General features: G+C 35.1%; 1 protein-coding gene across 2 annotated transcripts in view; it reads left to right on the top strand.

The window, feature by feature from the left end:
- The window catches only part of NLK (nemo like kinase), a 157,540-nt gene that overhangs the window by 74,865 nt on the left and 69,721 nt on the right, over positions 1–12,954 (top strand). For both annotated transcript variants that reach the window (XR_012913046.1, XM_020280950.2), the window contains exon 2: positions 7,654–7,783. Coding sequence is in view for 1 of the 2 variants with exons in the window: in XM_020280950.2 (XP_020136539.2) it covers positions 7,654–7,783 (130 nt within the window). In the remaining variant the exon portion in view is untranslated. The remainder of the gene's footprint in view (positions 1–7,653; positions 7,784–12,954) is intronic.

Below are 12,954 nucleotides of genomic sequence, written 5' to 3'. Positions count from 1 at the left end.
TTTTCTATTTTTGGTAGAGATTGGGTCTTGCTCAGCCTGGTCTCGAACTCCTGAGTTCAAGTGATCCTCCCACCTTGGTCTCCCAGAGTACTAAGATTACAGGCATGAGCCACTGAGCCTGGCCACCACTTACTTTTTTAATAATTTCTATCTCGTAAGTGTACATCACTAAATATTAGAATTTATCTTTAATATATATATATATATTTTTTTTTTTTAAGACAGAATCTCGCTTTGTTGCCTAGGCTAGAGTGAGTGCAGTGGCATCAGCCTAGCTCACAGCAACCTCAAACTTCTAGGCTCAAGTGATCCTTCTGCCTCAGCCTCCCAAGTAGCTGGGACTATAGGCATGCACCACCATGCCCGGCTAATTTTTTCTATATATATTAGTTGGCCAATTAATTTCTTTCTATTTATAGTAGAGACGGGGTCTTGCTCTTGCTCAGGCTGGTTTTGAACTCCTGACCTCGAGCAATCCTCCCACCTCGGCCTCCCAGAGTGCTAGGATTACAGGCATGAGCCACCATGCCCAGCCCCTATATTTTTAATATTATGGAAATGATACTTCTCAGTATATATTCATTGTGACTGGGTTTTTTTTGTTTTGTTTTGTTTTATTGAGACAGAGTCTCACTCTGTACCTGGGCTAGAGTGCCGTGGCATTGGCCTAGCTCACAGCAACCTCAAACTCCTGGGCTGAAGCAATCCTCCTGCCTCAGCCACCTGAATAGCTGGGACTACAGGGATGCACCACTATGGCTGGCTAATTTTTTGTATATATTTTTAGTGGCCAATTAATTTCTTTCTATTTATAGTAGAGACGGGGTCTCGCTCTTGCTCAGGTTGGTTTCAAACTTCTGACCTTGAGCGATCTGCCCACCTTGGCCTCCCAGAGTGCTAGGATTACAGGCGTGAGCCACCACCACGCCAGGCTGTGACTGGGTTTTTTTGTTCAAAGTTGTGTTTGTAAGATTCATCTGTGTTGTACATGGCAGTAGTTCATTGTAATTGCTATAGAGTATTCCATTGTAGGAATATACTACAATTTATGTATCATATGTCTGTATATTATATATTGAACATTCTACTGTTTCTGGATAATTGGGTTATTTCCAGTTTTAAGGATACTCCAGATATTGCTGCTATGAACGTGCTTATGTGTGTTTTAATGAATAGATGTGTACACTGCTTTTGGGTATAAACTTAGGAGTCAAATTGCTGAGTCATAGGATATATATATTTTTTTTATTTAGTAGATAATGCCAGTTTGTTTTCCAAAGTTATTGTACCAATTTACAGTCCTACCAGCAGTCTGTAAGAATTGTCCTTGCAGCACATCTTAACAAAACATTTGCTATCATCAGACTTTTAAGAAACTGACTTGTAGAAGAGTTCTATATACATTCTGTCTCCACTGCTCTGCAATGCCACCTTTTTGATAAGCCAAGTGTCCATATATGCCAGAATCTATTTCTAGGTCATATTTCTATTTCACTGGTCTATGCTTATACCACACTTACACTATGTAAATTACTGTAGCTTTATAATAAGTCTTTATATCTGGTAGAACAATGTTTTTTAATTACCTTGTTCTTCTTGAAGAGTGTTTTAGCTGTCCTTACCACATTTGGAATTCTATAAAAACTTTAGAACGAATTCATCTTGTTTCACAAAAAGAAAACTTTGTGAGGTTTGGATTGGAGTTTGTTTAATCTATAAATCAATTTGGGAAGAATTGAAATGTTTACAATATTGAGCCTTCCAGTCCATGAATGTGATATATCTCTCCATTTATTCTTTCATTTCACCAGTGTTGTATTTTAGTCATTTTCTGTCAAAGTCTTGCATAGTCTCTGTTAGCTTTAATCTTGGATGTGGAATATTTTTTACATTATTGTATTTTATAGTACTGTAAATAGTATTTTTATAAATTTCATTTCAGTTATTTTGATAATTTTCAAACATACATTATTTTCTTTAGTTTTGTATAATTAGACCCTACTATACCTACCACACAAATTTAATATTTATCAAGATTTGCTTCATTTGTTTCAACTATCCTTTTTTATTTTTGATGTGGAAGTATTTTAAAACAAATCCTATTGCTCTGCATAATCAGCGCTAAAAAAATACCAAAGCCTAGATTTCATGTCATTTCACCTATTTATGCTTAGGTATGCATCACTAGAAAATATGGACATTTTATTTTTCACCACAATTCTAAGCCATATTCAAATTTCCCCCCCTTTTTTTTTATTGTTGGTGTGTTCAGTTTGCTTTTAACTACCAGCATATTGGGGCCTACATTTTATATTAAGTAATTATTAAATATTAACTTAGCCATTGAAATATTAAATAATAAATATGCTCTATAATTCAGAACTTTTTTTGTCTGATATGAACTTTCTTTCTAAATTCATTAAGATTTCTGATGTTTGCAAAGCCACACTGTTGTAAACCTACCATGTGAATAAAATTGTTTTTTTCTTTCATGAGGTGTCTTTTATCTTTATAAATCTAATGTGCAAAAAAAATTGCCATTTGTTAAATTTTAAAAAAAATTTTGTCTTCCTCAGTGTTTTTATTACTGAACATAAGTGTTTGGGGAAGTCATCAGCCAGAATAAAAGCAAGTGCATTTTTGTGTGACATAGTTTTAGTTTTACTTGCCCTTTGTGACCTCTTCTTGCCCAAAGTTGTTTACATGCAAGGAGATGCAGTTGTCAATTATTTTCTTTTGTGGCTTTGCACAGAAACCTTTCCTTCATTCCTTCAACTGGTTTTCCTCCCCATGCAATATTCATATGTCTATTTCTAAGAGAGGACTGTGTCTAGTGGGCCGTGAAAACTTCCTAGACTTGGCAGACTGGGCTGTATGATGTTCAGCCTCTAACATGAAAAAATCCCCATTGAAAAGACGGTGTGGCAACTTTCTTGCAGGCAGGTCAGACTCCTCACAGAGATATTTGACAGTGACTAAGGAGGAAGAGTCTCTATATCTCTCCAGCATCTGCAGTATGGATGGAACTAATTAATTCATTGTCTAAAGAACAATTAAATATTCCCAAGACCACAGGAATTAGCATAAAAAGATTTTCAGCTACATATTAACTTATGCAATATTATTGGTGGGAAACTTAAGGGGTCTTAAAAGTTAGGTCTTACTAGTAATAAGTATTTGAAAATAAACACAGCAGCCTGGTATTGAATGGCTTGCCTGTTCCCTATCCCTCCTCCCTTATCAGCACCCTTAGGTGTCTCGCTACAGATCAGAATGGCCCTGTGCTATCTCATCTGCTGTTTATACTTATTTAAACACAGAGTTAGAGGACGTATAAGTTCATATTTAATTCTTTCAGTTAAATGTACATGTTTTGTGTCTTATGATGAATATTGTTAAAAGGACATGAAAAAAAGAACTATTTCACTGCTTTGATTTAGCTATTATTTAAGGCCTTTTTCCCTTATAATATTAATTAGCAAATTTGGAGGTTATTTTATGTGTCTTGAAAAAAAGGAGAAAATAGTCTCTTTCTATTGCATACAGCCAACTCAACAAGAACCAGACTTGGAGAAACACACAAAAAATCAAAAAAAATTCAGCTGATGGAACAAATTATCTAGATATGGAAGATGAGAATCCTTTTTTATTTGTGTGGTTTGGGGTGGGGGCAGGGATGCCTAGAAGGATTTTTTCTAAATAGTGTGCAAGTCTGTAAATATGGCAAAGTGCACACAACCTATAGCCTATTAAAATTCTGGTTAGAAAGACCAGTGAGACAAAAATAAATTCCTTATTCTTTATTCCATAAATTTCTTCTGTGTCCTTGAACATATAACAAGGACTAAGGTACAAATAGGATACATTTCCTAGACTTATTTTTTGTCAAAAAATTGCCTCATAGTTTGCTTTTGTTTTCTCAAGCAGGCAATCTATATACAAATAAAAATAACTTCTAAGGAAATGAATTTCAAAATGAATGTTAGGCAATAATCTAAATATGTAGAGTTTAGTTAAGAAGTTCTGTTACTAAGATGTATATTGTATTGGTATAGTTGACATAGTAATTGTAGTATGTATAGCAAAAAATAGAGGATTACTGATTACAACTGTACGTGAATAGAATTAGAAAAACTTGATATTCTTAATCTAAATGGAAGCATTCTTACTATAAATTATTTATTTGCTTTGAATAGCTAAAAACCTGTATCAAAAACATGAACTTTAAAACTACTTAAAAAAGATACGTGGGGAAAGATTCTTCACATAAAAATGAATAAAGAACGTGTAATTTCCTGTAGATCCTTGCTGGCTAGTAGATTTTTAAGTGACATTTTAGTGCCTGGGGAAGTATCCCCAATAATTTTCACTTTTGTTTCATTCCACATTTTCTGCTTGTCAGTAATTTAAGCAGATTTGTGGCAATGGTCACAGTTTTCTGGGATTAAGAAAACTCTATAACAAAATGGCCACAACAGATCTGAAATGCTTCCTGTTTTGTTGTTGTACTCTTGACCAACTCTTTTGTAAACCTCACTGAAAAATGGCTTGTAGTTTCTCCTTGCTTTTTGAAAAATAGTTGAATCTGTGTTCTAAGTGTAAAGAAGGATTGACTGATGCACTTTGGACAGATGTGAGAGAGGATTCTTTCTCACAACCCTAACTTTATTTTTAACATATTGTTTGAAGAATCAAATATTAATTTAAAACTTAAGAAGTAAACTCCTGTTGGTATAACTTGAATGCTTAAGATGGTAATCAGCCAAGATGACAGATAACACTTTTATTTAGGGCATCCAGTGTAAGCAGAGAAAGTAACTGCCCTGTAAGTGAATTGTAAGTCTAAGGATGGCTCCTTTTTTGTGAAATGAGGAAAGTTGTCCTAAGTGTACATTATCTCTACAGCTGGAGCTTCATTAGCAAATGCAGTTGGAATAACTAGCATATTGCAACAGCAGAGAAACTAAGCATGGCAAGCCTTAGAGTAACAAAGAAAATAAAAGAATTCCTGTATAACATGCTTCCACACTTATCTGTGTTTTGTGGTGCTGTTTGTGCTGAACTAAAGCATCTGCTACCTCAAGTTAAGAGAGAACAAACTCAACATGGCGTGAAATTGCTGCACTGCCATTCACATTCATTAGAGTTATATTGTTACCAGCCACGGGCATGACTGGCTTTTGCATGAATAATAAAACAAAATGCTGCTTTGTGAATTTACCTTAAAACATTACAAGGCGTAGTACTAACCTTGAGCCTGTGTCACATATATTCAAGAGTGGGTTTGTCTTAGAGTTAACTTTCCTTACCAAACAATAGGGTCACCAGTAGTACTCAGAAGTTGGGAAGAGGTAATGTATGAGGCCTTTGGAAAGGGCCTTAAATTGATTGCGTTACATCAATTTACTTGTGCTAGGTTGTTAAAGATATTAAAATTATTAAAGTGCCATTTGGCAATTATCGTCATAATAGTTGGTTCAAGCAAAAATCATCAGTGGATGTTAAAGGTAATGGGTCAGAGTTTGGTGAGGAGTAGGATATTTACACAGTTATAAAGGGAAAAAAATAGTAACTTCATAAAGGAAAAACCTGGCAGATACCTCATCCAAATGACTCAAATTGTCATGAGTAATGGGACATACTGATGTCATGTGCATTATATGATGCCCTGAGAAGACATTACTTCTGGGTTATTCCTGTCAAAAATGCATAACTCGAATCAAATTTTGGGAAAACACCATACAAACCAAATTGAGGGACAGTCTATAAAGTAAATGGCCTCTACTCAAAAATGTCAGTGTCATGAAAGACATGTTAAATAAATAACTGTTCCTTATTAAAGAAGACTAAAGAGACATGATAATTAAATACATGATCCAAATTTTCTTTCCTTTTTATGTCATTGACATTTTTCCCTTCTAGTTAGCTAGATACAGAATTGGAGTGTTTGAACAAAAAAAAGGTACTTTAAGAGTCTGTATTAAGTACTACATGCTAACCAATTGCACCACTTGGAGCATTAAGAGTCCAAATATAATATTATACTCAGTTTCCTCCATGTTTTCCTTTTCTAGTTTATGTGAATTTTAAGCAGTTGTTGCAGGTTTGGTTTGGTGTTTTTAAGCAATAGTCATGAATGTTTGGTTTCATGGCCTGCATTACATATCAAGCTATTGAAAACTCAAAACTGATAATACTTCATTGGTTTACCAAATTTTCAATCAGTGGAAGAAAGTGGAGGCCTCCATATTGTTCAAAAATACTAGAATATATAAAAATATTAGAAAAATACTAGAGTTTCATGAGCATTTAAGAAAGAAAGTAGTGATCACTAAGATGAATTCATAAAGAAGTTTGGTATGATTTTTAGATAGGTAGCTAACAGGAATGCTTTATTTTGGGGAAGGCATTTTGATGGGTGGCTGATTTCCTTGTGGACAAGATGAAAAAATTAAGTCATTGTACTTAACTGAATGAATAATTAATTGAATAACCATACCCAAGATTAATGATTGGATATTGGTCTCACAGATGGTTTCTAGTGCTGTTTTTCTAACAAGCGTGTTATCTATTCTCAGTCCTGTTCTAAACTTTAATTAATAACTTGGATAAAGGCATTGATGACACATGGATCAAATTTTAAAATGACAAAAATTTAGGAGAGATACCTAGAGCATTAGATGAATCGAACAGGAACTGAGCAGTAATGCTAGGCTGAGAATGTTAAACAGAAATCTAGCTAAATAAATCTGATAGAATAAATTCTACAGGAATAAGAAAACTAGTCTTAGTATGATGGATAAGGGGAAAAAAAACCCTCTAAGTTAATTCATGGATATTTGACCATATGTACCCAATTTATTGATTTTTTTTTCTTTTAACTATTTGGTTTAATATGTATCAGTTTGGTCCAGTCAGAAAAATGGAAACTGCACTAGTATTTCAAACATGGAGAAATGTAATACAGGAAATTGGTTGCACAGATGTTAGAAGGGCAAAAGAGGGGAAAAAAGGACATTGAGCTATTAAAGAGACAGGAAGCAACTACTACACTAAAAGCTGGGAAACAAAGGAATGGTTACTTGGAACTAAAGGGATCCCTAGTTTGACACTCAGATTTCTGAGGAGGGTACATTGTTCAGCTGCTATTGATACTGAAGTCCATACTACTGAAAGATGTTCATATATATATATTAAGAAGAAACCAAAATATTTAAATTATGTTTGAACATCCCTTCCATTTTGAATATGGTTATGAAAATAAAGCATAAGACCAATATGACCTTTATCATGTCAGTGTTCTATGCTGTTTCTCTTTGTTTGGGTTCCCCCCATCTTTAAAATGACTTTACTAGTAATATCCATCCTACATCAGATGTATTAAAAATAACCTCTCAGAAAGGATGTTTATTGAAATTTAGACGGCAATTTTTTTTTTCTTGTTAAAGCGTGGTAGATGAGTTGAGTAGCTAAACATTCTCTTTATTTGTAGGTGTGTATTCTTTTATCTTTCCCACTGATACCTTAAGCATTATTAAGTGTATTTAATATTGAGTGTTTTATGATAAGGATATTTGTCATGATCTGAAACATTGGAGAACAAGGTTTGGAATTGATTTCTGTCTTTTTTTCCTCTCCCTCTAAATTCTTCAGGTCAGTAACAGATCCAAGAGATGGAAAGAGAGTAGCACTCAAAAAGATGCCCAACGTCTTCCAGAATCTGGTCTCTTGCAAAAGGGTCTTCCGAGAATTGAAGATGTTGTGTTTTTTTAAACATGATAATGTAAGTGAAATTGATGTTTGGGGGAAACTATTTCCTAAACCTACTTCACTGAATTGGTGAAGAGCAAATGAGAGTTTAAAAGGGTATGTCCAAGTAAAATTTAGAAATTGGCTATAGTTTTATGCCAAACTCTGAAAAACAGTAAGCGTACCAGCGAGGTTATGGAATACCTATTGATAGGCTTTTAGTTCACATAGTCTTATTCAAGGGACATGCACACAACACATTTTCTAAGCTGTATTCTTTCAGTACTTTGCTTTTCCTTTTATTTATGCTCTTTATGTCTGTACGACTTTCTTAAATTTTCACTATCCAGATCGGTGGTTTTGAACCTTGGCAACATATTAGAGCCACCTGGGGAGTCCATTTTATCAAAATTTTATTTGAACATTTGAAAATTACATTATGAATTGTATGACTTGCACAAGGCCTAACCTCCAAATTAGAAAACATTGAACCTATTAAGTTTCAGATTGGCTTCTAAATTTTGGTGTTGTACTCTGCATTTGTCAGTTTGAATGTCTTTTTAAATTCTAAGACTATAAGCTATTGAATAAGTTTAAGCCCATGGAAAAGGAGTATGTATTTGTAGAAAAAATAGGTTAGTAAGAAACCACAGCCAAGAATTTTAGTAAGTGGCTTGGAAACCTGAGACATATTAAGCCTTTTTTATGACTGAACAATGAGCAAATTAAAGTGAATTCTAAGATTTATTGATTGATAGATAAATATTAATTGATGCAAAGCAAATGTTGATATTTAGCTGAGAAATAATGCTAATATTCAACACAAAAATAGAGTGTAATATTTGGTGAGTGATTAGAGTATGAATAATTGGCCCCTGGTTTTAAGTGCTTTATTTTTGTCCTTTAATATTTTTAATTATAGGTTGTTAGAGGTGTGGAAAACAGTTTCTCCTATAAAAACAGTACAGCCCTTAAGGTAACATAGGTTAGCTTATTTGTGGCTGTGTTTAGAAATGTGAAGACTCATGGACAAATAGACTCATTCTGCTTTGAGAGATAGCTTCTCCCCAACTAATCCTGAATTAAAAATTTGGTACGTGTAATATTTGCCTGGAGTTTGTTAGTATTAGAATCTGTTTTCAATTTCATATGAAAAGAAAAACTGCCTTAAATTCTTTATGTAGAACCTATGCTATTTTAATTGCTGTAATAAAAACTTTATCAGAAAAATAATGATTCCTTATGAGTCTGAGTGCTTATTTGCACAGAAATATTTAGAACTCTGGCCAAAGTTTGGGTCTCACTTTAAGGAAGAAATCTGCAAAAGCTTGAGGTATTTGGTAAATTAAATGTGGTAAATTATAAAGTGGTTCACATGAAGCTTTTTGGTTTGACTATTTCATTTTATTCATTATCCCACTTGAAATCTCTTTTCCTTAAACTTTTAAAAAAAGGATTGCTGTTTTTTAGTCAATTGGAACTGCCTAGATATGTATGTGTTGGTTTGTTTTAATAAGTTTCAAAATGCCACTTGAGTTGCTATTTTATAACTGGTTCCTCAGATTTTAGAAGTAATTTAGAATGATGTCTAGTGCTTATTTACTTATTTCTTGAATTTGCCTTAGTGTACCCACTCCAGCATCAAACAGTATAGACCTTATATACATTGTCAGAGACTCAAGTAAAGGTATCCATGGTGAAGAAATATTTCAAAAGTGGCATCAGAAATTTGCTTACTAAAGATTTCAATGGTTTATTATATTCTGACCAGTCTTGGCCTCTTTTGTAAAGGAGGAGTGATATAATAAACTGCTGTTATCTAGTTGGTACCTTTGCTCATGGCTCATTCCTATGGAATAACTAAGTTACAAACACTGTGTCAGAGTAAATAGTATAAGAAAAGAAAGAAACTGAATTCTTTTTTTTTTTATTTCAGCATTTTATGGGGGTACAAATGTTTAGGTTACATATATTGCCTTTGCCCCACCTGAGTCACAGCTTCAAGTGTGTCCATCCCCCAAGAAACTGAATTCTTGAAAATCATACCAATTAAACCACACAACCAATCCTAATGTAGTTTATAAGAACTGGGTTTTGGTGTGTCTTGGACCTTCTCTAAACACTAAATTTCTCATTTGCAAAGTGGGCATGGTAAAAGCAGAAATAACTGCATATGATTGTTACAGAAATTAAATTTTGAAAATGCATATGAATCTGTTAAAACACACACACCTCAACATCACTGTTTGAAACTCCTGGTCTCTATCATTAAAAGAATAGGCTGGGTTTGGTGGCTCACACCTGTAATCCCAGCACTTTGGGAGGCCAAGGCTGGAGGAATGCTTGAAGCTAGGAATTTGAGGCCAACCTCATCTCTCTACAAAAAAATCTTTTTTAAAAATTAGCCTGATGTAGTGGTATGCACCTGTAGTCCTAGCTATTTGGGAGACTGAGGGAGGAGGATGGCTTGAACCCAGGAGTTGGAGGTTACAGTGAGCTGTGATAGCACCATTACACTCCAGCCTGGGTGACAGAGTGAAACCCTGTCTCTAAAAAAATTAGAAAGTAAAAAATTTTGAAAGAAGAGTGCCTCTGATGTCTGTGGGAGTGTTCAAAAGTGAGGCAGATAGTTGGAGATGAAGATGACATGGCATCATTATTTTATATGTCATGAATTTCTGTTATGCTCTGAGACCTATCACCAAATGCATTTTGGGGCCAGCATACCTGGTATGTGTGGAATACTAGTCTAAGAGGCAACTGGTATTTGACGTAGTTAAGGCAACAATTATTTATTAATTGTGTCCTGTGTAAGGAGTGCAGTGCTAGGTAGGTCAAGCATTGGTCCCAACCTTTTTGGCACCAGGGACTGGTTTCATGGAAGACAATTTTTCCATTTGGCAGGGAGACGGGCAGAGCTCAGGCCGTGATGCCAGCGATGGGGAGTGGCTATAAATATGGAGGAAGCTTCCCTTGCTCTCTAGCCCGCTGTTCACCTCCTCCTGTGTGTGCCCCCCTTCTTAAGTTTCATGGGGAGGTGTGGACAGTGGAAGGAGGGGTGGACCAGGGTTGGGGACCACAGATTCAAAAAAAGCTTAAAATATTGTCATTTTTGAAGGATTGTGTTTAACACATGTTATTGTGTTTCAGGAGGTATGCTAGGTTCTTTACGTATATTAATTCATTTATTCCTTAAAAATCTTGTCAAGGCTTATTAACCCTACTTTATGGAGGAGGAACCAGAAGCTTAGGGTTAAGTAACTTACCCAAAATCAGGGCGGCAGAGATTAGACTGTAAATCTCTTTGGCTCCGGGCACATACTCATTAATTCAATAAGCATTTATTATACACATCCTATATGCCTAAACTACATTAGCTTCTGGGGTCTTTACCTTTAATTAGTTTAAATGATTTTCATAATATGATAAATACTATAATAAAGGTGCTATAGGAAGATTGCCTGCATGGTTAAACATTAATGCAGGACAGTCTTTGTTGTGTGCATAGCAGAGAGTTGGACAACCAAACCTGGTAGTGTATTAGAAGGCTCCCTGGAGAGGGGAGCCTTAAAACACAGATTCATGGGTCTTACCTCAGACCTATTAAATTGAAATCTCTAGGATTAAGGTCCAAGTAGCTGTAATTTTTAAAGCTGCTCAGATGAATGGTGGTAGCCTAGTACCGTAATATTAAGGAAAAATGAGAAGTTGTTGTGGACTTAGAAACTCAAAGATGCATCAGACGCAAAGAAGGAAAACCTTAAGATGAGCCTTTTGAGAATAAGATTTGATTGAAGAAGAAAGGAATGTCATGATAAAAATGGCATTTAGAAAGATTAACCTGGTCATTGTAGGAAAGTTGGATTTTAATTTGGATTGCTTTTTATGTGTTGAAGAATAGCTATAAAGCCCTGGGAGGCTTTGGATTTTCTTTTGAAAGGAACCTTCAAAGTCACTATATCAAATTCATTGATTTCAGGTGATCTGACTGCATTTTTACACATATCTGAGAAGCTACTTCACCATCTTAAAGGATAAATTCACCTTGCTGTAGTAATTTAGGGAAACAGAAATGTGTTTAACTTTCTAAAGATTGGTGTTGTTTAGCCCTATCACAATGTCTAGTCAAAAGCTATTATAGAAGCTGGCATAATCTCTACACCCATTTGTGCACTTGTGCATGCATACATGCATAGTTTGTCATATGATCAGCATGGTAAGTGATGATTGAGTTTTTTTTAATCTTGTACTCCTTGGAGAATCTGATGAAAGCTATGAACCTTCTCAAAAAATGCACATACACAGAATTTTTATGTCATTTTAGGCTTTCACTTGTCCTCTACAGCCCTTTTAGAGCCCCCTCGAGGGTCCGTTGATTCCTGCTAAAAGCCCCCATAATACAAGTGTTGGGCATTTTCTTCTCTTTAGGCATAGCGTTAAGCACACATTAGGCAGGCAGTCTGTTTGAAAATTGAATAAGTGAATGAAAGTGACAGAAAAAAATTCCAGGGTGTGGAATGATGATCACTCTAGTGATCTCTCTCAGGGTTACTTTTATACAATCTTAGCTCTGGAGTGCTGTGCTCTAAGGAGGGGTAGAATGAGGCAAAGAAGCGTCATTCATTTGTGTGTGTGTGTGTGTGTGTGTGTGTGTGTGTAGTCTGGCTTAACTCAAACAAGGCCTCTTTGGATTCTTAAGTAGAATCATACCAATATGGGAAAAATAGATAGGACCCTTCTCTGAATGCAGACATGCTAGTCAGCTGTAGACATTAGTAATACTAACTGCTAAGTAATACTAACAGTAATACTAATTGTTTTGCTGCTAAGGAGTGTGAAGAAACAAAGGATGCTGTAGAGGTGGGTTACTTTTCAGGGGATTTGGTTTTGTTTGCTGTGTGCCTAAAATTTGTGGTACTGGGCAGATTATTGACAAATTTAAAATAGTGCTGTCTCCCTTGTTTATGCATTGGAAGACTTAATGTAGTTGATAGGCCTTTTCTTCTCAAGTTGAGCTATATATTCAGTGTAATCCTAATCAAAATCTCAGCAGGGTTTTGAGAGTATATGTATGTAGAAATTGACAAACTTATTGTAAAATGTGTGGAAATGCAAGAGATCTGAAATAGCCCAGCCAATCTTAGAGAAGTTGAATAAAGTGAGAAATTCATACTACCAGGTATTAAGACTGCTATCAGGTATTGA

The sequence above is a fragment of the Microcebus murinus genome, chromosome 18, assembly GCF_040939455.1.
Source record: "Microcebus murinus isolate Inina chromosome 18, M.murinus_Inina_mat1.0, whole genome shotgun sequence".
Lineage (NCBI taxonomy): Eukaryota > Metazoa > Chordata > Mammalia > Primates > Cheirogaleidae > Microcebus > Microcebus murinus.
This window is presented reverse-complemented; position numbering and strand designations above follow the sequence as displayed.